This window comes from Brachionichthys hirsutus, unplaced genomic scaffold (genome assembly GCF_040956055.1).
Source record: "Brachionichthys hirsutus isolate HB-005 unplaced genomic scaffold, CSIRO-AGI_Bhir_v1 contig_884, whole genome shotgun sequence".
Classification (NCBI taxonomy): domain Eukaryota; kingdom Metazoa; phylum Chordata; class Actinopteri; order Lophiiformes; family Brachionichthyidae; genus Brachionichthys; species Brachionichthys hirsutus.
Genome location: NW_027180941.1, coordinates 1 through 25,000, shown reverse-complemented (window position 1 = coordinate 25,000; position 25,000 = coordinate 1). Strand labels below are relative to the sequence as shown.

The following is a 25,000-nucleotide window of genomic DNA, read 5'->3' as shown; positions in this document are numbered from 1 at the left end:
ATCTTGCTCGGTTTGGGAAGAAACTGCACTGTCCTGTAAACTGTCAAATACATGGCATCCTTGGAATATAAGAACAAGATGTTTCAGCCCTATTGTTGGAGTTTCCACCTTGGACCAAAATAAGCAATTCCTATATGAAGCCGCACTTCAGGCCATTACTTGCTCTCTGCTATGGCTCTGGCAGGGATGCATGAGTTATATGCTATTGTTTTGGAATGTGCAACCGTTGAAAAAACTAATTCAACACATTTTTAGTCTTCTCGTGGATGTCATGGAGCTCGGACATTTGGTTGATCAAGCTCCATGACAGTGTCTGTGCGAACCCAATGCAGGCCTCCATTTAACGCCTTAGAAATGCTGAATCTGAACTGCCCATGGAACAGTGTAAGGATTCCAGTAGAACTATTGAGGTCAGCGAGTCAATCATTCATTTATTCCACACATAATTTAGGCCACTTCCTGCCGGGGGGGGGGGGGATCTGACAGCTGCGTTGTTAATCCAGAGGCTTCAGGATACCCTTCATGTATGGCCTTCATTTAGCTTTCAGTCATTAAAAGTAAAAATAACCTTCAAGTTTTTTGATCACATCAAACATAATTGGCATTAAATTTCTATATAAGTCGTGCCGCTATGCTTCCAGTACACAATTATCAGACATAGAAGTTCTGTCAAATAATTTAAAAGTGTCAACAACGAATTAAACAAAGGCAAACAATTAGAGCTGTCGGTATAAATTAAGTGTTGATGGGTGTGATCGACTAAACCCGAAAGAAAACATCCCTTATTGATGACTGATTTTGATCTCCATGTCTTTAAGATGAGGGTTAACACATAATAACACAACAACATGACCTGCAGTATATTAAAAGCGTCTTGAAATGATTACTGTTAACTGGATAGTAAGTAAAGTAATCCAGATTTACAGAACCGGTTGAAGGCATCCTTCACGTCTAGCTGGTCTGAAACGGAATATTCTGGATGTTGTTCAGCATTTTGCGAGGTACAGCTCTTGTTACCCAATTACAGTGTGATGGGGGAAACCACGGAAACGAGACTGCATAATATTCCAGGGAACAAAGAACGACTGAGTGGCGCTTGAAAGAGAGAGTGAAATATTTCTAACCGGAAGGCAGGAGAAGATCAGCCGCCTGTTTATAAGATGACAGGAAGCGTCTCGAGCCTCGATTGGACTTGGAGCCGGATGAGCCTCCCACTGTGGCCTGAACTACAAGGGGGGGGGGGTGTCCAGAACTCTACACAGCCTAGGAGTGAGTAACCTGCTGTGCTGTGAATTAGATGTGAGCATCATGGAAGTGGGTGGAGGATTGGTGGTCTGGGAGAAATCACTGCAGTGATTTGGGGTCACTTCTGGGGCACGTAGGGAGGACTTCATGAATCCAGGGAGGGGGCAGCTGTCTAAACTCGGATGAAGTTTAAGTTTAAGTCCAACTTAAAATACATCTGAGAAGTGTGTGCAGCCCCCCCCCCCCCCCCCCACAGGGATTGACAGATGGACTCCGTCTCCGTGTCTTTGCAGGTTGCGGTCTTTATTTGTGGCAGGAGAACGTTGTGACGTGGAAACCCTGGAGTGGGCAAAGAAGAGCTTTGGGGTTCCTGTCCTGGATCACTGGTGGCAAACGGGTAGGAACGGTTGGAATTTCTAAAGACTCAAAACATTTCAGTTGCAGTTTTACGAGGGTGGTCGAATACGAGGTTACGAGGGGAAAATAATTGAATATGGATCCGCTGCTCCCGTCTTTCACCGGCATTCCCTTCTGTTCTCTTGCATCTGAGCAGCAAGGTCAGCACACAGGGTGTGCAGCTAATGCCCCCCCGGATCTATGAAGGCAGAAGTTAAAACAATTGTATCTGTCTCCGAACATATGCTATGCGTGAATCAGCTTTAATGAGGCCTTTGAGGGTGCAGAAAAGAAAGTAAAAAAAGAATGCTGGATGCCGAAATCATTTTACAAGCTCGAGTTGTGCGTGTTTTATTAATTAAACGTCATCTGTAAGAGCCAGACTTGTGGTCATTGCCGTGTTTTATGAGCTCACTGGCATAACGTTAATTAATGCATCGCCCCATTTGGTTTGTTACGTCTGTGATGTCATCTCCCAGCGCCAGAAAAGGTTCATTGTGCTGAAAGGTTGGTTGCCATTCATCTCCCTGGGAGGGCTTCCCTTACCTCACAGCAAGCTGTGCAGCACTTGCAGTTTGGTGAACAGTTAAATCCCACAAGACTTAGCAGCACAACAAATAACTAGAAAACGACAATCAGAGATTGCAGACCCCGCCTCCAATAGACTATTGGATCTTGTGAGTCAGTAAACAGGGCTTCCGGATCAGAGGGGCCAAACCTGCTCTAGCTTGCTGCTCCGGAACGTACTACAAGACTCCTTCTGGACTCTTTTTCCCATCATGCCATTCGTGTCCCTCCCTCTTAAAGTGGCAGTTTACAGCAGAGGCACGATTCCAGATGTAAAAATAATTCCAGAATCTGGATCCAGATCCGGATCAACGCCATTCTCAGGGATGACCAAGCCACGGACGGAACCTTGCTTGTGTAAAAATGCGCTCGGACAGACAAACATACAAACATACAAACGCACCCAATTGGAATACCCTCGCCTTCCCTTCGGCGAGGGTAAAAATAATAATAATAATGAAGGAAAAGCCGATTCCACATCAGCCGGCTTGCTGCGGCGCGGAGTCTGCAGCAGCAGGTGTCCTTAGATGTAAATAAATTTCTATGTGGCCATAGAAAACCAGCTTTGCAAATGTGACTTTACTTCTCAGTGATTTGATGCTTCTCACATTTGACTAATTTGTTGGCTTTAACTTGCTGATTAGTTTCCTAACCAGATCGCTTCGCTGATGCAGGCATGATTGGTGTACTCGTTATTCCCACGTGCAGTGGAATCAATAATTTCTCAGCCTCCAGCTGTCGACCGGCGTGCTGAATCATCCCGTCCGATCAGCCCAGACAGTATACCACAAGTCGTTTTATTTCACTTTCCCCCTCCGTCTCCACGCTCCTGCCTTTACCCTCATTATCATAATATGTATACGATTCTTTCCCATGCACTCACACCTACACACACATATATTAATGCAGCTTGCAAACCACACGCACACACACCCTTTAAGCCGACTGAAGTCGCCGGCACCTCCCTTTATGTGCATATGAGAAAATGCCTGCCATTTTGGAGTCTGATAATAATCTGTGTGCTATTTTAAGACCCAAGTGCCATTGGCAGGGGGGTGGGGAGGTGGTGAAGGTTGCTGATGTCACTGGTGTTGCCTGGCAACAAATATGCGTTTCCAGTTGGCGGGGTTTGGCTGCCTCACCGGCGAGTAGTGGCGGGAGGACTTTCAGTTTTGCCGGTGTTCTTTTCTCTGAATCTATCAGACAGACAGCAGACTAACAGTTTTCAAAAAGTGAGCTGCCTTGTCAAATAAAATGTAGACCCCCCCCGCCAAAAACAAAAATCCTTGGATAAATGTATAGGTATAGGCATTGGAGCTTGTGGTCCTGCAGCTGGCTGGGATGTGTCACATCCTCGTTGGGTGATGGGGGATGCAGCAACAGAGGTGCTTTAAAGTGGCTCAGATGAGGACTGTGACCTCAGCAATGAGAGAGAGACAGAGAGAGAGAGCGAGCATTGGTGGGTAAAAATGACCTGCATGGCCATAGTATTTTCACACATTACTGCATGATTCATTCTAACCAATGTTGTTCAGTGAAAGAGAGAAAATGTCTGGTTGCATTACTCTCAGACACATTTCAGAATATTTATTTTCCCCCTCGTCACTTGATTAAACAAGAGCTGCGGTTCAGCGCAGCATTTGTCTGCTGAAGTTTGTAAGCCACCTGACGGAGGGGGAGGGTGGGGGGGGTCTTTCATTTGCAAGTTAAGTTGTACATAATTTGTATGCGTAAACTTGGCTCTGAGCAAATGAGCCGAGCTGCCTGAAAATGGAAGGAAATGATCCCTTCAGGGGGTCAGAGTTGTAAATGAGAGCGTGCATTGGTCTCATTTACAATTACATCGCTCTCTCTTCTCTGTTAACTTTTCCTCGTTTTCTTTCTTTACCGCATTCCACCCGGCGAACCGACTTTTTATCTTTAGTATTTGTGTTTAACTGCGATCGATCTTCTTAGTTGGCGCTCTTCTATGCGGCGTCCAGCAAAAACGAATCCCGCCGGTGTGAAGTCAGGTTTTGTCGTCGGCCATTCGTGTGATCAGCATCTCAGACAGGGAAAGGCAGGGAAATGAAATCGTGTGCCATTATGTTTGCATTAGTGGGTTTTGTTTGATCTTTTTCCTGTTTAATTATAGACTTCAAGGGATTTTTGGTTCTGACGCAAACGCGAAATGGAGAAGGAACCAATATAAAATAGCTTTCAACATAATCTCTCTGCCCGTTTAGCATCCTCCTACTCCATATCAACCTTGGACCAACTATCTAGTTTAGCCCCCCCGGACAGAGTTACCTTAGCAACGGCGCATCACCTGCAGCCACAGAGCAAAGCTGTGCAAATGTAGGCTGCACAGAAGTCAACATGTTTTCATGTTGCACACTACATGAAAAGTGCTTGTTAATTACATAAAATGAAAAGTCCTTCATGTATATGTATATATATATATTGCCAATATCCCCTCGATCCTGTGCTCAAAATGAGTATTTCACTTGTGGAGGCAGTGGAAGGGCGGGGCAACGCTTGAGCAGAAGACAGTCATTTCACGAAGCAGTGCTTGAGGACCGATGGAGAAAGCAGAGCGTGGGATCAAAGAGCCATCTTTGTTTTTCCTGAACAGCAGTTCCTATCTTAATGGCAACTTCTCAGCGTCACCCATCCTGCTCTTTGAATGCCCCCCCCCCCCCCCCCCCCCCCTCCCCCCCTCTCTCTCAACCCCTTCATCACATTCAAAATGCCTCTCGCCGCCCAGGCTCATCTTCAGCGGGTCGACGGAAGATTGATTTGCTTGTGTACGCAGGAAACTGAGAGCATGAGAGCGTGAGAAGGAACAGAAGAAAAGAAAAAGACGGGGGATATTTGGGATATTGTCTGTTTTCCGTAACAATACTACAATGAGAGTTCACGCATTGGTCAGTCATGCAGACTGAAAATGAGTCAGGAAATGATTTCTGGACCAGAACAGAGGTGAATGAAATGAAAAGGGTTCAGTGTGATGTTCCTCTGTGGCCTCAAAATAAGGTCATGGGGAGAGGAGACATGGCGCCGCCACCAGAATGTAGCTGAGATCATTCAAATCCAAGTGGATTTCCTGATCATTTATATTGATAACGCCTGAAACTAATTTATGATAAATACATGATTTCAAATGACTGTGTTTTCAGGGTCATGAAATTTAGGTTGTCCGTTAAATGGAAACCACGTCACCGTAACGTGTGCTGGTCGCAGCCGCTGATTATCCACGAGGGACTATTTCTTCTGTTTGTTCTGGTGGCGGTGGCATTGATGTGGGTGTGGGTGTGCGTGCTCCCTCTGGGCTTTCTGATTTTTAATGAGGCGGTGCCGGAGTGCCTCCCGTCACTTCCACGCTGATCAATCGGTGGTATAGGCATGCACCAAGAATTGTAGCTGTAAATGAGACAGGTTTTGCATTTTTATGAAGAGGAAAGATGTCCGTTAGACCTGTTTCAGTAGCGGGGTGAGTGGTCTTTGGGGTGTTGATTGCAAAAGGCCTCTTGGCCTGTAGTTTAATGATGCTTGTCAGACGATCACCGTGGCGTCGACATGGCTGGTCTGCTAAGGTGACACTTTTGTCCTTTCGCTGGCCAGCAGTGCTGCGTCTTTTAGAAGGCGAAATGAAAGTGTAGGTGGAATAGCCGATGTCTTTAGAGCAGCCTTGCTGCACACATTAGCATATTAACAAGGGGGGGGGGGGGGGCAGTTGCGGCAATTTAAAAACAACTTGTGACTGAATCATTGACATTGCAGACACTCCCTCTCGGTTAGATAAGCTAATTATCCATTTGGTGTAAATGGAGGTGCATTAGATGATGCAAGCTGCCTCTCGTCTGAACTGAATGTCAAAAATGCAGTCATGTGTGTGTAGTTGTTAACAAGCTGGTGAGGACTATGCACAGATAGTACAAAAACACATACACATACAGTCATATTAGATTATGTAAATATGAAGCAGAAAAAAACAATTGGAAACATTCAGCTGCATCCTTATTTTTGCATTTACCCTGAGAAACTGACCCCCCAGTCGCCGTAAAGCGTTTCCTCCCAGGCAGCGTTTTCCCGCCGTCAGTGGAACAGATGCGGGTCTGCTGCTGTGCAACTTCTGAAGTAATTGTTTACCGCCCTCGATCGATTCTGTTGCTCCTTCTCTGGGTGGGCTACGTTGAACGAGCTGTCATCGCTTTAAGTGGAGCACAATGGGGATTCGGGGTTGGGATTGCCCATGGGAGCTGTCATAGTTTTTTTTTATACTGCTGTGTTTACGTTAATGATATTAAACCCATCAGGAGGCATTCGATTACGGTCGAGAGGACTGTAGTTTTACCTGCACATCCAGCTCCTTTCGGTCTTCATGGAGCTTTCTCGCAGATCTGAGTTTTCAGGCTCCCCTGCTTTGTGTTTCCTCTCATCAGAAACAGGCTCAGCCATCACATCCTCATGTATCGGGCTGGGCAACTCACTGACGCCACCTGCAGGCCAAGCTGGAAGACCTGTTCCAGGTTACAAAGGTAAAGAACTGAACTGATTATTATGTTATTATTTTATTTCTAACACATTAATTTTAGATTTAAAATTTTTGTTTCCGTTGCCTTTATGAATACATCGCCGCCTGAATATGAATTATCTTCCCATTCCACCAGTCACGGTGATCGATGATGACATGCAGAAGGTGAAGCCGAGGATCTTGGGAAATATCGTGGTGAGGTAAGCCCACGTGTGCAGCAAAATTACTGTTTTGCCTTCTGCTACTTGCACATGAACTCACCTGTGCTGGCAGCCCTTTGCACACACCTTAGGTTCTACCCTGCTACTATCTGTGACAGCCCCTCCCCTCATGCCTTCGGCTCTTGATGTAATTACTGACAATGACTCAGTCAAATACGTGGGGGGCTGCCTGTCTAGACGGTTTCCAATCTTCACACATCATGGCCTTCTAGGGTGAAACCCAATAAACTTCCTTCATGCTCATTGAATTTCACAAGTTACTGAAACCAAATCATATAAAATTAATACAATATTCCTAAATGTCTTCCCCTCAGGCTTCCTTTACCACCTGGTGCAGCGTTGTCACTGTGGCAGAACCATGATCTATTTAAAGAACTCTACTTCACCAAGTTCCCAGTAAGAGGTCATCATGCTGTGCACAGCTGACGGATTCAGTCAGCGATAAAAACAAATCTTCAAAGCGATGGAAAAATCTTTTTAATGTCCCTTCATAAATAAAATTAGATGTGGCACTGATATGGTAAAATGTGGCCCTCTAGTGGTGACATAATTACAGAACCACTTTCTTACAGCAATTTGAAAAAAAAAATGAATGTAAAAATTCAGAGAGAACCTTTACCTTGTTTCACATTCAGGGTTACTATGACACCATGGATGCAGGTTTCGTGGATGAGGAGGGTTTCGTTTACATTATGTCCCGGTCTGATGATGTCATCAACGTTGCAGGCCACAGGCTGTCTGCTGGAGCATTGGAGGAGGTAGGTGACAGGAGGGAGTGACATGAATGTTTCAATGCAATTATTACATGTTTTTTTCTTTCAGGCGGTGCTGCTGCACCCCTCAGTAGGAGACTGTGCTGTTGTGGGTCAAGAAGACAGCTTGAAAGGTGCTGTTCCACTAGCCTTGTGTGTACTGAAAAATGGTGAGGCGCGACTGTAAGCCGTTACTTCGTGGTCATCAGCCCATAACGAAATTTAAAGTCTAGCTGTCACCCGTGTTTGTTTGCATCATGCATTGTGTGTTGCAGGAGTGCACAAAAGCAAAGAGGCGATCGTAAGCGAGATCGTGAAGCTTGTGAGAGGAAACATCGGACCGGTTGCCGCTTTCAGGAACGTGCTTTTCGTCGGAGCTTTGCCAAAGACTCGTTCTGGCAAAATCCCTCGCTCCTCTTTAGCCAAACTGGCCAACGGCAAGCCCTACAAAGTACGACACTGCAATATTCCCATCACAAATTAAGTTTTTTTTAAATTTAAGTACAGCAAAAGGAAATTGCTGAGCGGAATTAGGCCCGAGCGCCTATCCTAGTTTATTTTCCTTTTCCCTGTGCAACGATCTGCAGCCACTAAGGAAACGGTGAAACTCACTTTGCTGCTCAGAATTTGGTGCATTTGCAGGCCCTGCACTCATTAACTAGAACTGAGGGCTCGCTTTCAATATAATCTTTTCATAGCGACTGAGACTCACGTGACTTTGCCAGCAGAGTTAAACACACATATCCCCCCCCCCCCTCTCCATAGATCACAGCAACCATCGAAGACCCCGAAGTGTTCATAGAGATCGAGAAGCAGGTAGAAGAAGCCCGTCGAGCTCGCAAGGGCATGAGCGACTGAGGAAACGGAGGTTGGATCGTGTGCCGCTGTCGCAGCAGGGCATGAACTGAAAACTGGAAGTGAAACGAATGATTAGTCAAGCTGGAAGTAAAATGTTTTTCCTCATTTGTTTTCATAGTACATGAACTGAGCCAGAACTGAGCTATGCAGCAGAGGGAATGATTCCTTTTATAAAAGTGAATGTTAAAAAAATGTGATTTTTTTTCATGTCAGTAATAATAGACAAGTGCTGTACTGTACATTTCATGTTCAGCGAGTGAGCAAAGGTGAGTCAGGAAGTGAACGCGACTCATTCACTGACAGTCTTTTTATTGACAGTGAAAACTTGCTTGCTCACCACTGAGTTTAGACCAAAGTACAAGAATAAATAAAAAATAAAAAATGGACACAAAATAAAATGAGTCATCGTTCGTGCAAATCGAGGATATAAAAACAAATGAGACTTGTTTGAGTCGTCCATCAGCAGTAACTAAAAGACGGTTGAAAGGGGCCGGACGATAGGCTACCTCGTAAAAACTGCGACAGAAACAAAGACTGGACAGTTACACCAACGCAAGTCACAGCAAGCAACGGGTTTTTTGTCGTTAAAAGTCACCTCACTTCCACATGGTCATATACACACTACGCACACTATGAGCTAAAGCTGTCGGTCGTTCCATTGTTTCCTCGATGTGTTGTCTGAAGGTTGGTGGGTGGTGTGGGGGGGGGGAGGAAGGCCAGCTCGGCTGAGTGTGTGTTGATGCATCGCCTGACAGAACATACAGTACAACATGTGACGGGTTCTACGAAAGACGTCCCCACTTCCTTTGTCCTCTGAGAAGTTTTTGTGCAACGGCGTCTCTTGTTTTGTCCTTGGCTACCAAACAGTCCCGCTGAGTTGATGCATTTGTATCAAAGTGCTTTGAAGAAGATAAAGTCTGTTGGTGCCAGAAATGGGGCTCAGAGTGGTCTTTGTTCACCACTAGAGGGAAGGTCTTCACACAACATCCAGATTCCTACATTGTGACGCAGCACAGGATCATCATCATCGGCGGCACAATTAAAAAATAAAAGCATTAGTACAAAATGGCCTAGAGGGGCGGGGTCATATGGAGACGGTTTAAAGAGCAGCATATATTAATCTATGGTCCGCTAAATGAGGTGGCAGGGACGTTTGTTTCTCACAAACTCTGAATATCTTTTTTTATACATGATAAATGTGTGTGTATATATATATATATATTTATATACATATAACCTACACATCTCCTGTAGAAGAAATACACAGTACATTATGTCTTGACAAGTTACTGTACAGTACATGTAAAAGGTAGAAACGGTGACAACGAGGGGTCGCCTGCAGGACAGGTTAGCACCGGTATCTGGTGCCCACATTATGGGGGGCGTCGGGGGGGGGAGAGGAGAGCAGGGCTTCTTGGCAGTGCGTGTCGTCAGAATGATTTGATCCTCGGCGGGTCAGCCCATCCAGCAGCTCCCCATGTTAATCTCCATTAGAACTGTACCTGGAGGGGAACAATTAGCTTTTAATGAGGTTGGAACTCAACTTGGGGAAGTTTCTAAACGTTTAGTCAGTTCGGTAACACGCCGAGTGTTTGTCATCTTTTCAAAAAAGATTCATCCCAAGTGTATGACAATGGGATGGTGACGTATTGCAGCAGCATAATTTCCAGAGTTCAATTCTTTGCACTCTTTTAAAATGTGCTGTGTGGGTGTGCTCATACAATTAAGATGAGAAAAATATTAACCAGGCTGCAGGGTGTTACACAAGATGAGGAAATGTTTGAGAATCACAAAATTATGGTTATGAAGGTATAATCCCCCCGACTCACACCCTACGCTTTTACTTCCCTTTAATCTCCCCTAACCTCATTTATTTCCCTCACACTCATAGGACAACCCCCTTCACAGCATTGTATCATTATTATCTGTCTGCTGTGCCTCTAACATTATTACTTCCTGGAGGCTGGCAGTGATACTGGAACAACATGTTCTGTTACAACGGTGTGTGTGTGTGTGTGTATACTCTGAGAGATGTGATAAGTGGGATGACTTATTGGACCAGCGTATTTCCTGTTATACTACAAAACATTTTGATGCTGAATCTGTCATTACTGGGAACTTGAGTAATTTGGCCAACCTCTAAGTTTCTTCTCTGGACTGATACGAGGGCGAGTCCAAAAAGACTGAACTCACTATTCATTCAGATCAACTTCTTAAAGTCATGATGATGTCCGGTGGCCTTTGGCTACACAATTGCTATGTGGTCCACATGGAACAGCTGCTCACCATTATTTTTGGTCAGTAATGAGATGTCATGTCGTTACTTGTCGTCTTTGATCAATCATAATGCATATATTGAAGTTTAAAAACTGTTCCGTCAGTTCATTTCAATAAATATAAATTAGCAGTTAAAAACGTCATAGGATTGTTCCATAGAATAGATTTGGAGTATTGGATATAAATGGATAATCTTATTTCTAAACCGGTATTACTGCTTCAAATACATTCATTCATCTTCCAAACAGCTTTGTTAGCAACCAGAGGTCTTTTTTTTAAACACAAAATTAGAATTGAGTATAACATAGTATTTTTTGTAATGATTTTATGGACAAATAGACCATTTGCTACTTTATGTAAACTAGATTTATAGCAACCTTTTCATAATGTCCAGAGGTTGATTTTTGTTCCATGTAGTGCCTTAAAATTCAAAACCAGACCACATAAAGTCATATTCATTGCATATAATATAAATGTAAGGATATTTGAAAGATACATAAATATTTGCTATATAAATCTTATATAGCAAGGTGGACTATTTCTAGGAATCTTGACCAGTCATATTTGTGTTAAACATTTCAACGTTTGTTCATTTGTTTGAAGTGGATTGCTAAAGACTGGATTGATGTGTTTTTTTTCTTTTGGACAAACATAAAAATAGAGACCTCAGCATGAGGCCTTCGCTGTCCCCTATCACCTTATCGCAGCTACCTGGTAACACCAAGCAGACGACACTCGTCTTTTGTCCCTCTTTCCTTTCATCCAGTGTTGCTTTAAGTGCTTCTGTTGAAAGCTTTGTGTTTGACAGAGCGATAATCTATTGTTACATACAGCGTACAGTTTAAGGTTCCCTCTCTTCCTCCCCTCAGCAGGAGTAGGTTCTCACCGTGGAGCCGTCCAGCCGCTGCACCGCGGAGGGTCCAACTGCAGGGGGAGACAGCGAGAGAGAGAGACATCTTTCAAAGCGGCCTCTTTATTAAAGGGAACCAAACTTTCCTCCACTTGGTCCACGCCTCAACCACGTGCCACAAGATCAGCCAGATCACAAGCAAAACACGGTCCTTGTACAAGTACTGCCAAGTCGCTGTATCGTGCACTCAAAAGGGCATTTTGATGTTTGAGCGGATCGACACCAGTGACGAGGTTTCGGGTGTCAGACTTGGGAGCACAGTTAATCGACAGGGGAACACAAGGAGGGCCGCACCGGCACCATCGGGAGCATCTTGTTAGAGGAGAACATTGGCCGATGAAAACGGAGGATTTCCAGCAACGCGTCACAATATGCTCTGATTCCTTAAAGGATAATGTACATGAGATATGCTGAGCAAAATACAACTCTTAAAGACGCTTTAAAACTGGTGAAAACTCCAAAACTGACAAGTGGACCTTGAATCAGGAGCCTTTTGTCAGGTTCTGCCCCTTCCTTCCAATTAGACTAATAACTTTGAGGTTGATTGCTGAGGCCTGGGCGTGCTGCGAAAGGATAGAACTGACTTAGACACATGATCATACAGGTTTCAAACTTCCAAACTAACATCTTTATCTAAATGGCTGGTTGTAAAAATAAATAAATGTTCCAATATTTTAAGTTTGCTCTCTTTCCTCTATGCAGAGCGGTTCATAGAAAGCAATTTAATTGTTGAGTTGTTGGCACAGAGCTCAGCAATCACATTGGACACGTTATCAGAATGAATTGAAAAGATGGCCTGAGGGAAGTTGGGATAATCCAGAATTACCCTTTAATGAGAGCCCACCGGTACTTCAGCCAGCGTCCTCCTTTAACAACACAGGGATGAGTCATGACGCGGATTCAATCTTTGAGACATCCAGGATGTCTAAACCTCCACATCTTTACAAAGCACCGCTCAGACAACTTTTGGTTTGCTGCTTTAACACTGAAACTTCAAGGGTTGGCCCAGCAAGCATGGGTCCTAATCCATAACTTGAGCACCTAAGATTGGTTGGACATGACAATTTTGCAACTCTGCAAAAGTAGTTGGGTATCAGAGAGACTCAAGAGTAGCATAGAGACAGGTGAAAGAGACCACAAAGGAAAGGAGAGATGCAGCAGGACAGTCGGCTGCGAAAATACGAAGAGGAGGAGGAGGGAGAATATGTAGAATATTACGTAACACACGGAGGGCCGACAAGCCCGGTTTCTTCAGCGGAGCATATCTGACCTTGGAACCAATCCAAATACATGTCGTCAGGACTGTCGTCCAGCGCCTCATAGAGGACTGCGGAGCAGCCGCCGGAAAGAACAAGAGAAATCATCACAACACAGCGAGGAGCAGCAACTCCTGCGCTCAGGAGTGGAGCTTTCATCTCATTTCTGAAAATCTCATGCGCCATGCAAGACAAACGGCGAGTCGTGTGGAGATCATCTGTGAGCGGGTCAACAGAGGCGACCCACTTGTAGTGAGGCGCAGTGATGGATGCTCACCCTCAGGGGGCAGTCTCCTGGAGTGACCGGACGTCGTGGTGAGACGGAATCCGGCAGGGAGCGTCTCTGCCGACCCGGGCATCATACTTATACCATGAACGTCTCGTGGTGGGAACTGCCTCCGCCACGATGGACCTCGGAAGTCTTTGTCGTCACACTGATGGACAGGAGAATGTCCACATGTTGAGGCGAATAACAGTGAAGGGCATGTGGGAAATAGAGGCGGACGCTGGTGGTTGATGCTTAAGCCAGTTGCTATTAAACTAATGATAGTGACTATTAATATGGGTGGGCGGTCTTGTCTTATGGGCAAGAGTTGTGCTCACGTCATCCAGTCTCCTGTCGGTGCCCAGCGCCAGAAGATTATTGTACTCTCGCTCCAGAATCTGACGTGCCTAGGGATGGGGGGAAAAAAGAAAAAGTGCAACACGTCCAGATTTGAATGAGACCAGCTATTTTTAGCAGAATGACAACCAAGTCAGCTGACATATTGCGTTATTTGCACTCAGTGCCCATTTTGCCTGTTTCTGGATGGGAATTCACAAGGCAACCTGCCAGAGTGACAGCTGGCCAATCTGCATGCTCCGATTTAGATTCGAGGAGCTTTTTTGATGGCTGTGATCATTATACCTCTACGTTTGAACTGGAGCTGCCGATAGACGCTGTGCCCATGCTCTTACATTTCACTTCAAAATCTTAAAAAGATTACAAAGTACAGGGTAACAGCTAAGAAGTGCAGATTTTGACAAAATATTGCTGACTTGCATCTAATTTGTTTTGGCAAACTTGGGTTTTCTCTTTAATTCACATTCAAAACCCTTTTCTTGCTGCCCAACCCATTTTCCCCCCGTTTTTGCAATCTGAAGAAGACGAAGTTTGATACCTGAGTGCTTTGATTGGGAATCTGGAGGAGCAGCGCCAGACTGCTGTAGTCAAAGTTGTCATCCAAGGCGACCAGCGCTCCATGCACACCGCTCTCCAGCAGGATATTAGCATAGTCCCTCAGGCCTATGCTCTGCACCCAGCGGATGACCCGCTCATTACTCCACACCAGCACGTCTGCACACACCCAGACACACGTAGCGAATGAGTTTCATTTGCTGCATCTCAGATTTTTATGTGGATTGGTTTGATTTCGGGGCGAGCTTGCCTCTCATTTCATGCTGGCTGTGCTCCCTGCGTCTCTCCAGTTCCTTCCTGTCGTAGTTGAGCTTCTTCAGGCACATGACGCCGTACTGTAAACTTGTCCTGGTGTCAGAAAATCACACACACACACAAAAACAAAACAGGAAATACTTTCACTTTCAAGCCCCAAATGAAAATGGCCATTATTTAAGGTGGTGTAAATAAACAATACCTGTGGAAGCTGTCTACCATCTTGAGGTGCACCCTCAGGTCCTTCTTCGTGAGGTGGTCCAGCATGCGTGCGTCCACCAGGCACTCCATGAAGTAGCTGCGATACTGAGGTAGTCCTAGACTGGGCAGCCACTCATTCCCTATCCACTCATGGTTCATATCGCCATACGCTAGAGTCTGAGAGAGAACACGGGGAAAGGAAAGCCGACATTTTGGTGGATGCATTTCCAGCTTCACTCTAAGATGTAATCCGAGTTTCCTCTTACCTGTGCCCAGCTCCCCTCGTCAGACTGTGACTTCTGATTGAAACACAATTCAAGAAAAATAAAGGATTCAGTAAATCCAGCAGCTGCAGTCAGGACCTCTTTGGAATGCACCAGGTAAGTACTGCTCAATCCAACCTTACTGTATTTTACAGGAGGCACCCAATGTGTCATTGGGAAACTGCATTCATGCATTCTGTAGTCAGAGTCAAGGAATTAGGTGGGATTACTCAATCTGGACATGAGGCCCTTTGTGTGACATGCCCTGATGATGATGCAACTCATTGTGGATCTCGTCACGTTGATACAACATTAATTGCATGAGTTGTGCCTCGGAGCGCAAAAATTTCTTCTTTCAGAGGCTCATGTTAAAAAGCTGACAGGGCTCTTATGCCAGGAAACTACTTTGCAATTTGCACAGGTGTGTCACGGGAGTATGCACTCCAAGTGCTTTTTAATTATACTCAGCAATGCCTTAGAATAGAGTACTACTACTGCCTTAGCATGGAGTAATTTGTAGAAAGAGCTGTCAAGTGAAAGCAACAACAGGAACATGACGTATTGCTGTGGGATAAAGGCACTGATGGAGTTCTTATACTAAATAAAAAGGTAATGATGATAACTTAACTTCATAACATATAATGAAAAAAACTCTAACGTGAAGATGCAAGATAAACTATTTATGGTGAGATCTGGTTTGTGCTGAGTTTTCTGTGCCGTCATACTCATAAACAACCTTAAATACATGAATGAACCTCAGTGAAAACGCTTCGGACTCAATATGCAGCATGTAGGAATATAAAGACCAGCATTGACGGGCGGATGCTTTTCTAACTTTAAAATTTGCAAGAGGTTGACAGAGCAGGAAAGGAGGTCAATAATGCGCGGCGGTCTCCATCAGTCACCACCCAGATCGCTCACCCTGCAGAATCCACTCACACCAAGACACACATGAAGACAAACGGTGAAGGGAAGTGAACTGACCGTCTTAGAAGGGGCTGCCATGGTCTCCATCTCCTCATGGGTCAGCCATACATTGCCAGATGGCTACGAGGGGCCAGAGCCCAAGAGACAGAGCAGCAGCAGCAGGGTGGGTAGTAGTGGTCCGGTAGGAAGGGCAAGCAGTGTTAAAGAAGAAGAGCAGCACCACTGTAAGCCAATAGTGTGTTATAGCATCACAGTCAGATCATGAAGTGCCCCCCCCCCCCCCCCTCAAACCCACCAGGGGTCAAAGGGCGTATGAAGAGGGCACACACACAAAGCACGACATCCTAGTTTCAGCATACAGTACGGATGACACACGGCAACAAACGGCTACCATGCAGAACAATGAAGAATGAATTCGTAACATTACCAGACAAGTACATAATCATGATCTACACGCATTTTTTTCCCCCCACCACTTTAATACATTGCAGGTAAATGTCAGCAGTTCTAATGAGGACTATTTCTTCAGTAGAAAGTAGACCCAGTGAATGCACGCCGAGTGTGGAAGCACATCTCTTGCGGTCCCAAACCTTAAATACAAATATGCTGGCTTTTATTTTGATACCTTGCTGTCGCGAGCCAGAAAAGAACGATCTGAAGGGATTCTTCCATGGGCGCAGCCTTCTTCAGATTGGCCGCGCCAAAGACAAATCAAGCGGCGATGGCATGCGCTCGCCACTCATGGCAGGAGATCGCTGCACCTTGTCATGCTGCTGTGGTCGTGCACGATAGGAAGACCGGCCGCATGCAGCCCCGTGACATTCTCTGCTTGGCTCTGTCTTTGTTCTAAAAATCAGTTTTACTGCAGTTGTGTTACGTTACAACTGGAGCAAACTGAACCTCTTCTGCTTTTGCAGCTTCACAATAAAAGAGTTAAACACAATTTTCAGTGTCATAAGAAATGAAAGGTCACTTCTTCCTTTATGAGCTGGACATTTCCGACAACTTTCTCCTGTGATGTTAGACACAACGCCACAAGGATCGAGGACATGATCGAAAATGAAGACACAAAACGACCAATCCGTTATCCTCTGTACATTTTCTTTGTGATCTACACATCCCACCATTTTTTAAAAAAAGGTCCTCTGTCGAGTACGAACGTGTGATTGGACATGTTGAGTTGGATGCTCTGTAATAAAAGCTTCATGAGGAGTGGAAATGGAGCTAAGTGTTAGATGTCAGGGTGGGATGAGGAGGGATTAGGGGATTAGGAGATAAAAGTGTGATGATGGTGTTATTTTACAATAGATTAAGGAGCAAATGTATACCTGCTGCATGCTCAGATAGCACTGAGATGAAAACCCCCCAACTTTAATGAATATTCTCACTTGGGTTTATGTAACAGTGCACTACTCCTCATGTCTCCGTGATATATGACCTGCATTGTTTCGTGCACCGTCATCATAAATCACATTAGTCTTGCTCTGGAGTGTGAACAATCACTATATCGTTAGGGAACAGCAGAGCCTGTGCAATTATTTTGACAGAAGGGAGTTCTGAATGTGACTCATCTGGAATATCTGTAGGGCTAAATAACAGGACACACAGGAGCGATGACTCCCGCTATAACAGCCACAGCTATCACAAAGACAGATTTTAAAATGGTTCGAGATACAAAAGGACAGACAAATGTGCTTTGTGTGCGCCGAGCAACTGTGTTTGCTAATCGCCTGCGCAATGGTCACCCACATCCGCAGGCGTGCATGCCGGCAGAGAGGACGTTCAGTCATACAAGCATTTGTCAGAGCAGATCTGGAGGCAGAAATTTCTTATTTGTAAACAGTCATTCTGTTTGCGACTGCTTCCTCCTGATCAGTTCCATCTCCAGCGAGACGTTTGTATGACTAAAATTCCAGTCTACACCATTAAAAAAAAAAACTCATTACAACTCACGGTTCTTGAGGTGGGCGGGGCAGAGGGGCTGGTGAGGGAGACCATTTCCTGGATGGCCAGACGTAGCTTTAACCGGTGCAGAGGGTTACTAATACCGATCTCCCTTTGGATCTCGGTGTCGGACAGGGCCGACATGATGGCTCCACTTTTCACGTTAGCGCGGCATGCCGCTACATACCAGGCCGGCATTCCCAACCAGAGCTTGACCACACAGAAGGGCAGAGACAAAGAAGCGTTTCAGATGTTGAGTTCTTTTAAATCGACAGTAACATTTTCAACACCATTCTGAGTTTCAGAAGAGAACAAATATATGCATCAGATGCAGATTAGCCACACTAATCGCATTTGACTCAACCTGAAGGTGATTGCCTTCATGAATTGGCTGTACATCACCACGTGAACATTAGGGGGCAGTAGTAGTTTCTGCATTTTGGCCAATGTGCTTCTCCAAAAGTATCAGCCAGACAGGAAACGAGTGATTAATTCATGAATTGAAAAAGTATTACTTGGGTTTATTATACCTTATTTTGAGCCAATAATATATATATATATATATATGCAATTGAACTGTATGTGAAGTATGTCAGCCTTGAAGGCACGTGAGACAAAACCCCCACAAAATAATATTGTGTATTTTTTCTCATCCTGCCAAAACGTTTTTCCCCCACCTGTATTAGCCAACCCCCCCCCCCCCCCTTACTATTCCCTCAGGGCTTCTAACATTAAATATCTTATTTTATCTATTCCAAGATGTTTGATTATGAAAATATCAAAACACATGTCATCCATATGCTTAGGTGAGAATTTGAGTAAATGTTTGTGAATGCCATTCAAGGACAAACACATGAGTATGGAAGAAAAATGTTTTGCACCTTTAGTGCAATGGAGTTAGTTTGAGACAGAAAAAAAATCCACCAATCAAATCCCTTACCTCCAGCCAGGCTACGACCGTGGGACCATCCCATTGGGCGAAAGGTAAACCCTTTCTCCTGGCCTCCTCCAGTAGCTCGTGTCTGAGAGTTTGAGGGACAGAGAAATCCTCCTATGAATACATGTAGTTATACATCTAAGAAACACAAATCTGCTCACACTGATGCAACGCCACACCCTCTCAGATTCTCTCACACCCTCACAAATTCCATTATTAGTGGGTGTACAGAACTGCGTGTGTCTAGTCCAGTACTCACTACATTTTATCTCCCTGGCCAGTCTGTAAACTAACATTATTGAAAAGGAAAGTTTTCTCATTCCTCTCAGCGATGTCAGAGAGCGCAACACACAACTGTAGTTACACTCAGAGACACACACTTATACACAGGCTTTGTATTCATGAGGGAATTCACTCAGCATTCACCGCATCCCTAATCCTGATTTTTTTTTAACATCGTGTTTTCTGAACATCATATCTCAACTATAAGACAGATTTTATTCATATTAGGTGAAAATTAAGGCTACGAGTAAAGAAATAAGCAATTTTGGGATTCATAGCTCCACCAGCATCAATTATAATTTACATTGTGTAATTATTTACTAAAATAACAGATTTAGAGGATATTACAGATATTGTATGTGTCCTTTAGGTGCAAATACGACAACATGATGGGAAAATGCTACAGTACCTTCTGAATGAAGCTAGTATAGGCACAATTATCCCTCTCCCAGTTCAGCATGTCGGATATTTTTTAAAGTAACTTTGTCACTGGGCTCCATGTTTTATTTTGGTAACTTTACAGGACTGAGTGGTATTTTGCGCGGCATCACTCTGAGAGCTGAGTGGCGTTTGCAGATTTACTTGGCGTGATGTAAATTGTCAAAGAGCAGCGGATGGAAGCTCTTGGACTCCACAGGGCTATTTGTGCCGCGCTGCATCCAACCACACTGACAGAGAACTCAAGCCGCCGGTCAAACAAACACACTCGCTCTCACATGCCAAAAATAATACAAGTTTCGTTAGGCGAAGGCATTTTGTAAAAATAACATCGCATTCCCAGAGTATGCCATCAGAGAGGTTGACATATGGAAAGAGAGGGCTTGTAATAAATATGATTCATGTAGCAGCAGCGCCCCCCCCCCCCCCCCCCCAGCATTGAAGGCCTCAGTACAGTGAAAGGGCACTTAAACACAGCATACATGACATACACAAGCCTAGATGGACAGAGAAAGTGTGTTCATCCAGATACAACCAGGTGCAATAACTCTTATGCATCCAGCACATGGGTACAGAGCCCATGTTTTATGTTCAGGTCAGATCTAATGCATGAAGAAAAACATCCACTGAACATAGCTGGGAAAGGGAAGCAAGGAAACAGTTATGACAAATCATACAAACAAAAATAACAATTGACATTCCCATAACCAGATGTTGAAGCTGGTTATTTTACACGGATAGAGACACATATAAAGGAGAGGAAGACATTCCAGGGGGTAATAAATTGGACCCCAGTGTGAGCGGAGGCACATTTTCTGTCCTGCCATGGATGCAGCTGCCATTTGAACTGTAAGAAGGGGGCAAGAAAGAATTTTTCAAATGGTAAATGAATAAAGAAAGAAAGCAGTGGTGTCATTTAACAGCCATGGAGGATAGATAGATAGATAAAAAAGATAGATATGAGACGTCGGGTTTGGCACTGGTCTTTTTCGGGCAAGGATGGATGGGCGGACAGACAGGAGAAATGGGAGACAGGGCAATATGGCTGAGACATTTCCAGGAGGTCAGTTACACATCCTCACAACTTACCCGCTTTGTGAGAGTCAGAGGATGATGAGAGGGGGGAGGAGAGGAAGGGTAAGAGAAGAGAGAGAGTCAGAAAGCAAAGAGAGACAAAGAGGGAGCGACGGGGAGACAAAAGTACACAAAATGTTATTGAGTTAATAGGCAATTAAACGGCTCTGAACAAAAAATATACACTCAGACACAGACACACACACACACACACACACCTACACACACACACACACACACAGGACACTCATTTACAGAAGCATCTGTAGACCAGTCATCTTCTGCAAGAGATTCCTGACCAACATCTCGTGCAGCAGAGGGAATGAGAAATGCACTGAAACGCAGCAAGACTCCCCTCCATGGTCTTACGTTCAAATGCTCAGTTACATTCAGAAATGTTGTTGTTACCTCTCGAAGAAAAACAGACAGACAAACACACTGACAATGAAAACACAGCGGCATTGAACAACCAAGATGCTGACATGGAATATAGTGCAGGCAGCTCTATGGCATGCAGCGTGGAGGAGGAGGAGGCGCCAAGATGCAAGGTGGAGCTGTGGCCTTAATCCCGGACACCGCTATGAAGAAGTCGGTGCAGTGGAGGAAAAAACACACACATTTGTCAACAGACTACAAACCAATATCTCTATTGACCGACGACACGGGAGGCAAAGTTATTGGTCATGACAACTCGATGTGCACTTTCGAGCAAATGACATTCATCATTTGGCACTGGGTCATGGCAAATGTACACACACACACACACACACCCAGATCTGTCCGTGAGTGTGAGCTACGGGTGGCGGGTTAGGAAACGCACATCTATAGCTTTAAAAAAAAATGACAAAGTGGCTTAATCGTTTTTCTTCAGCTGGGATCAATAGCCTGATTTTGGCCCTGCATCTGAACACACTGAGGCTGATCTCTGCTTCGGGACATTGATCCCAGCTCCTGCTTTCCATCGACCGGTGTGGGTTATGTCACTACACGCGCTACAGATGCAAGGGATAAAGATTAAATGAATAAAGGATGTGGAGGTTTTATCCTGTCTTTGTGTAATCTGACCGGACTATCCTATAAGAAAGTGTTGAAAGCTGGGTGCCTTCCCAATATGCTGCTTCCCCTAGATGTGATAAATGGGTGTTATATTGAACCGCTGGTGAGGTGGAATCTCTATTTAGTGGTGGTTTTGGATGCCGCTTACTTTTTTTTTAATCTGCGGTCCTTCTCAGCCTGAGTTCCCAGCTTGCCCACACCCATGTCCTGGCCGGCCATGTCTGAGTCCATCATGGTTGCTGCAATGAACGCGAGAAACAGGAAAGACAATGAATATAATCCAATGTGCGACAAAAACAAATACTAAAATGTACCCCCTATCTGCATCACTTCAATATCTGCGTTTCCAGAACCTTAAAAAAAGTGAGATCATTCTGACATCGTTTTTTTAATTACCACTCGGCATGGTGGCAGAGTGGTTAGCGCTGTCGCCTCACAGCAAGGTGCCGGGTTCCTATCTGTACGGAATTTTTAGGTTCTCCATGTGTCCGGGTGGGTTCCCCCCCCCCCCCCCCATGTATCTCCCATAGCAAGATGGGATAGCCTCCAGCAACTCCCATGACCCGCAAAGCAAAGAAAATGGATGGACGTATGACAATATTGAGACCCTAGCTGGACTACCAGCGTACTGCAGATGCCGTGAAACACGTTCCAGGCGCCCACCTTGTGGATCCACCATGACCTGTCTGTGCGCCAGATGTGCCAGTCGGCCTTTCTCCTTTTTGCCGAACAGACGGCCGATGGAGGATTTGATGCCCTTCTTCTTCGGCTGCTTGTGGAGGGAGTCTGAGCTGCTGGCTACACTGCTCAGTGTGCTAGCCTCTGCCTCCAGAGAGGCCATGATCCTGAAGACACAAACAAACACAAACACACCCACAAAAGAAAATGTGCTGAAAAGTTTCAGATACATTTGAATTTCAAAATCAACTTTTCAAAAGTTGAAAAGGTTGTGCTTTAGCCTACTTCTTTTTTTTTTTTTTTTGAGTCTAACTTCTTTTTTTTTTTAAATGTTGCTCCAGCCTGTGGTTTAGATTGCGTCTCATTATATAACATGGCTTACCTTAACTGAATTTTTTCCACTACCAGGTTTATGCAGTTCTATCTTTAAGAAGCTTTTGCACAGCTGACACCTACCCTCGTGAGTCATTGTGCGAGGAGGCTGGCAGTGTGTGTGTCAGTCGGACTGTGCGTGGCGTTGCAGGGGGGGACGTCTCACACTTGATGGTGGCCTTGTCCTCACGGCCATCCTCGTCTATCGCAGCTATCTGTGAGGGCAGAAAACATCAGATGTGAGCAACGCAAGTGAATACCCTACTTATCCATTGTGTCCCTATTACTGCTGTCAAAGAGACCAGTGCTTTAATACTATTGCGTTTAGAAAGTCCTCATGTCAGCAGTGCTACACATACCTTTCTCCTGTGTTTCCTCAGATCGCTGGGCTGAAGGGGTAAAAACAAAAAGAGCGCTAATCATCAAAATCTATGTGGACAAAAAAGGAATCCATGTTGTACAAATTAAAGAATCTATTGGCTCATTCATATAAATATCATACACAGTTAAATGCCTGTAAGGCTGTCCTCAATAGCAGAGCATCACTTCCAAGATCAATATAGAAGAAACAACAAAGATGGATTTGTACACAGCTCATTTACACAATCAATAAAATCAAAGACTTTTTCATTTAAACCCACTGAGGGACGCTTTACCATCCCTTTGACACTGGGCCAGATGTTGAGATCTAATAGAAAAATAGTTAGTTATGCAGTTTAAAATACAAAGTTAGTGTTTTTTTACACTCCTTTATTCTTTTATACAAAAACAACCATCAACTCACAACTCGACATAAACCGCCGCACCCTTTGAACAAGTCAGTGAGATACATCTTACGCTCTTCTTCTCCATTTACCCCAAGGAAGAAGTCCGAATAGTTCATACTCATATAGTTCATACGTAAGATTATCATCTTACCAGCGTCATCACCCCCATGCGCTCCGTATCGCGAGTGGGGCTCCGAGGATCAAGTTTGGGAGTGGAGTGTCCGCTGGGTGGGGAGGAGGAGGCCAAGGAGGAGGCGGTGGCCGAGGCGGTAATGGAGGCTCCGGGGTGGTGCATTCGAGCCAGGTTGAGGCCCTCCAGGCTGACACTGGCCACTCGGTTTTCAATCTCCTCTGCCCGCAGCTCCGTCGACTCCTTTTCCTCCTGGATCAGCCTGCGGAAGAAGAGAGATGATTTCAAAGCACTGAAGACGGTGCTGAGCCAAATCTGCTAATTGATTTCAGTTTAAGGAAAACTACTTCAAGGCCTGAGCGAGGTGCTGGAAAGGCTCAAAGTCAGGTCATTAGGTTTAATCGAACTTCTTAATTAGCAGGCAGCTACACTGCTTGGCTTTATGATCTTTATCCATCATCAGATTTGAATTAAATTCTCTGGAAAGAAATGTGGCACTCCTTCTGTTGATGGAGATGTAAATTAGCAAGGAGCAAAAAGGAACACCAAGAGCCCGGAATAAAGAATTAAAAGTTGTGCCCCGGGGTTATGAACACTAATCAGCAACAAGATAATTACAGCATTAACAAGCAAAAGGCAGATTTGCATTGCCAAAACCTTGTCTGTATAGACAAAAAGAGTTTGGCTCATAGATAAGAAGAATCTTTCCACACTAAATGGTAACATATCTGTGGAAAAATATGGAAAAGAAGCAAATCAATATTGGAATATGAAATTAACATCTTAATGTATTCCCTGTACCGGATTTCCTTGTTGATGGCGTCCAGCTGCTCCTGCAGCATCATGGCCAGTGTTTGTGCATCAGAGTGGCCGCCGGGTGACAGCAAGTCCATTGAGCTGAACATCGTTTCCCTGTCGTCATCGTCGATGTCCGACATCTCCGTGTCGCTCTCAAACTGGTGGCTTCCCAGAGCCCCGAGCTGCTGCGAGCGCCACTCGGGCTCCCCCAGTGACTTCGCCTGAAGAATCCAACATTGTGAATACAAGACAACATATTTTAAAGACCTAATCTCATATATTTCTACCGTCTCGGTGAGGAACGGCTCACCTTGTTCTCCCGCAGACCCATTCGACCTCTCCTTGGCCGGTGGACGACCTTGGCTGAGTGGTAGTGGTCCGACTGGGTTTCAGCCAGGGATCCCAATGAGAATCGGAGCTCAGTTGACGTGTCCAAATGAGACCTGAGAAAGAACTTCAAATCAGTCAAATTGCACCCCAGGCTTCCCAATGCGCTCTTGCAATAAGACCTGGCTCCATGTGATTCTCAGTCTGCAAAACGCGCGATAAAATTATATTCGGTCTCGCTTGCTTGTCGATTAAACATCGAAAAGGTGTTTAAAGTACTGCAGATCGTTTCAAAGTAGTTAAGAGGCACAGTAGGTGCCAATTATCCGAAACGCATTCACTATCCCACTCAAAACCTTTCTTCTGAATGCAATTG

General features: G+C 44.8%; 2 protein-coding genes across 2 annotated transcripts; one reads left to right on the top strand and one right to left on the bottom strand.

Annotated features, from left to right (window-relative positions):
* Window positions 1-1,538: 1,538 nt before the first annotated feature.
* Window positions 1,539-8,704, top strand: LOC137916920 (acyl-CoA synthetase short-chain family member 3, mitochondrial-like; the record flags this gene model as incomplete). The annotated part of the gene is made up of 8 exons (XM_068759876.1): window positions 1,539-1,642; window positions 6,633-6,728; window positions 6,861-6,924; window positions 7,260-7,341; window positions 7,581-7,703; window positions 7,768-7,867; window positions 7,973-8,148; window positions 8,463-8,704. Coding segments are annotated over 8 exons (838 nt in total), but the record flags the coding sequence as incomplete, so codon positions are not given.
* A 2,993-nt stretch (window positions 8,705-11,697) lies between these two features.
* LOC137916921 (liprin-alpha-2-like) lies at window positions 11,698-24,740 on the bottom strand (the record flags this gene model as incomplete). The annotated part of the gene is made up of 19 exons (XM_068759877.1): window positions 11,698-11,756; window positions 13,013-13,069; window positions 13,276-13,432; window positions 13,602-13,670; window positions 14,159-14,334; window positions 14,426-14,523; window positions 14,633-14,808; window positions 14,898-14,930; window positions 15,879-15,941; window positions 17,775-17,975; window positions 18,706-18,787; window positions 20,512-20,514; window positions 21,701-21,791; window positions 22,216-22,397; window positions 22,687-22,817; window positions 22,962-22,991; window positions 23,521-23,761; window positions 24,301-24,518; window positions 24,608-24,740. Coding segments are annotated over 19 exons (2,200 nt in total), but the record flags the coding sequence as incomplete, so codon positions are not given.
* Between the last annotated feature and the right edge of the window lie 260 nt (window positions 24,741-25,000).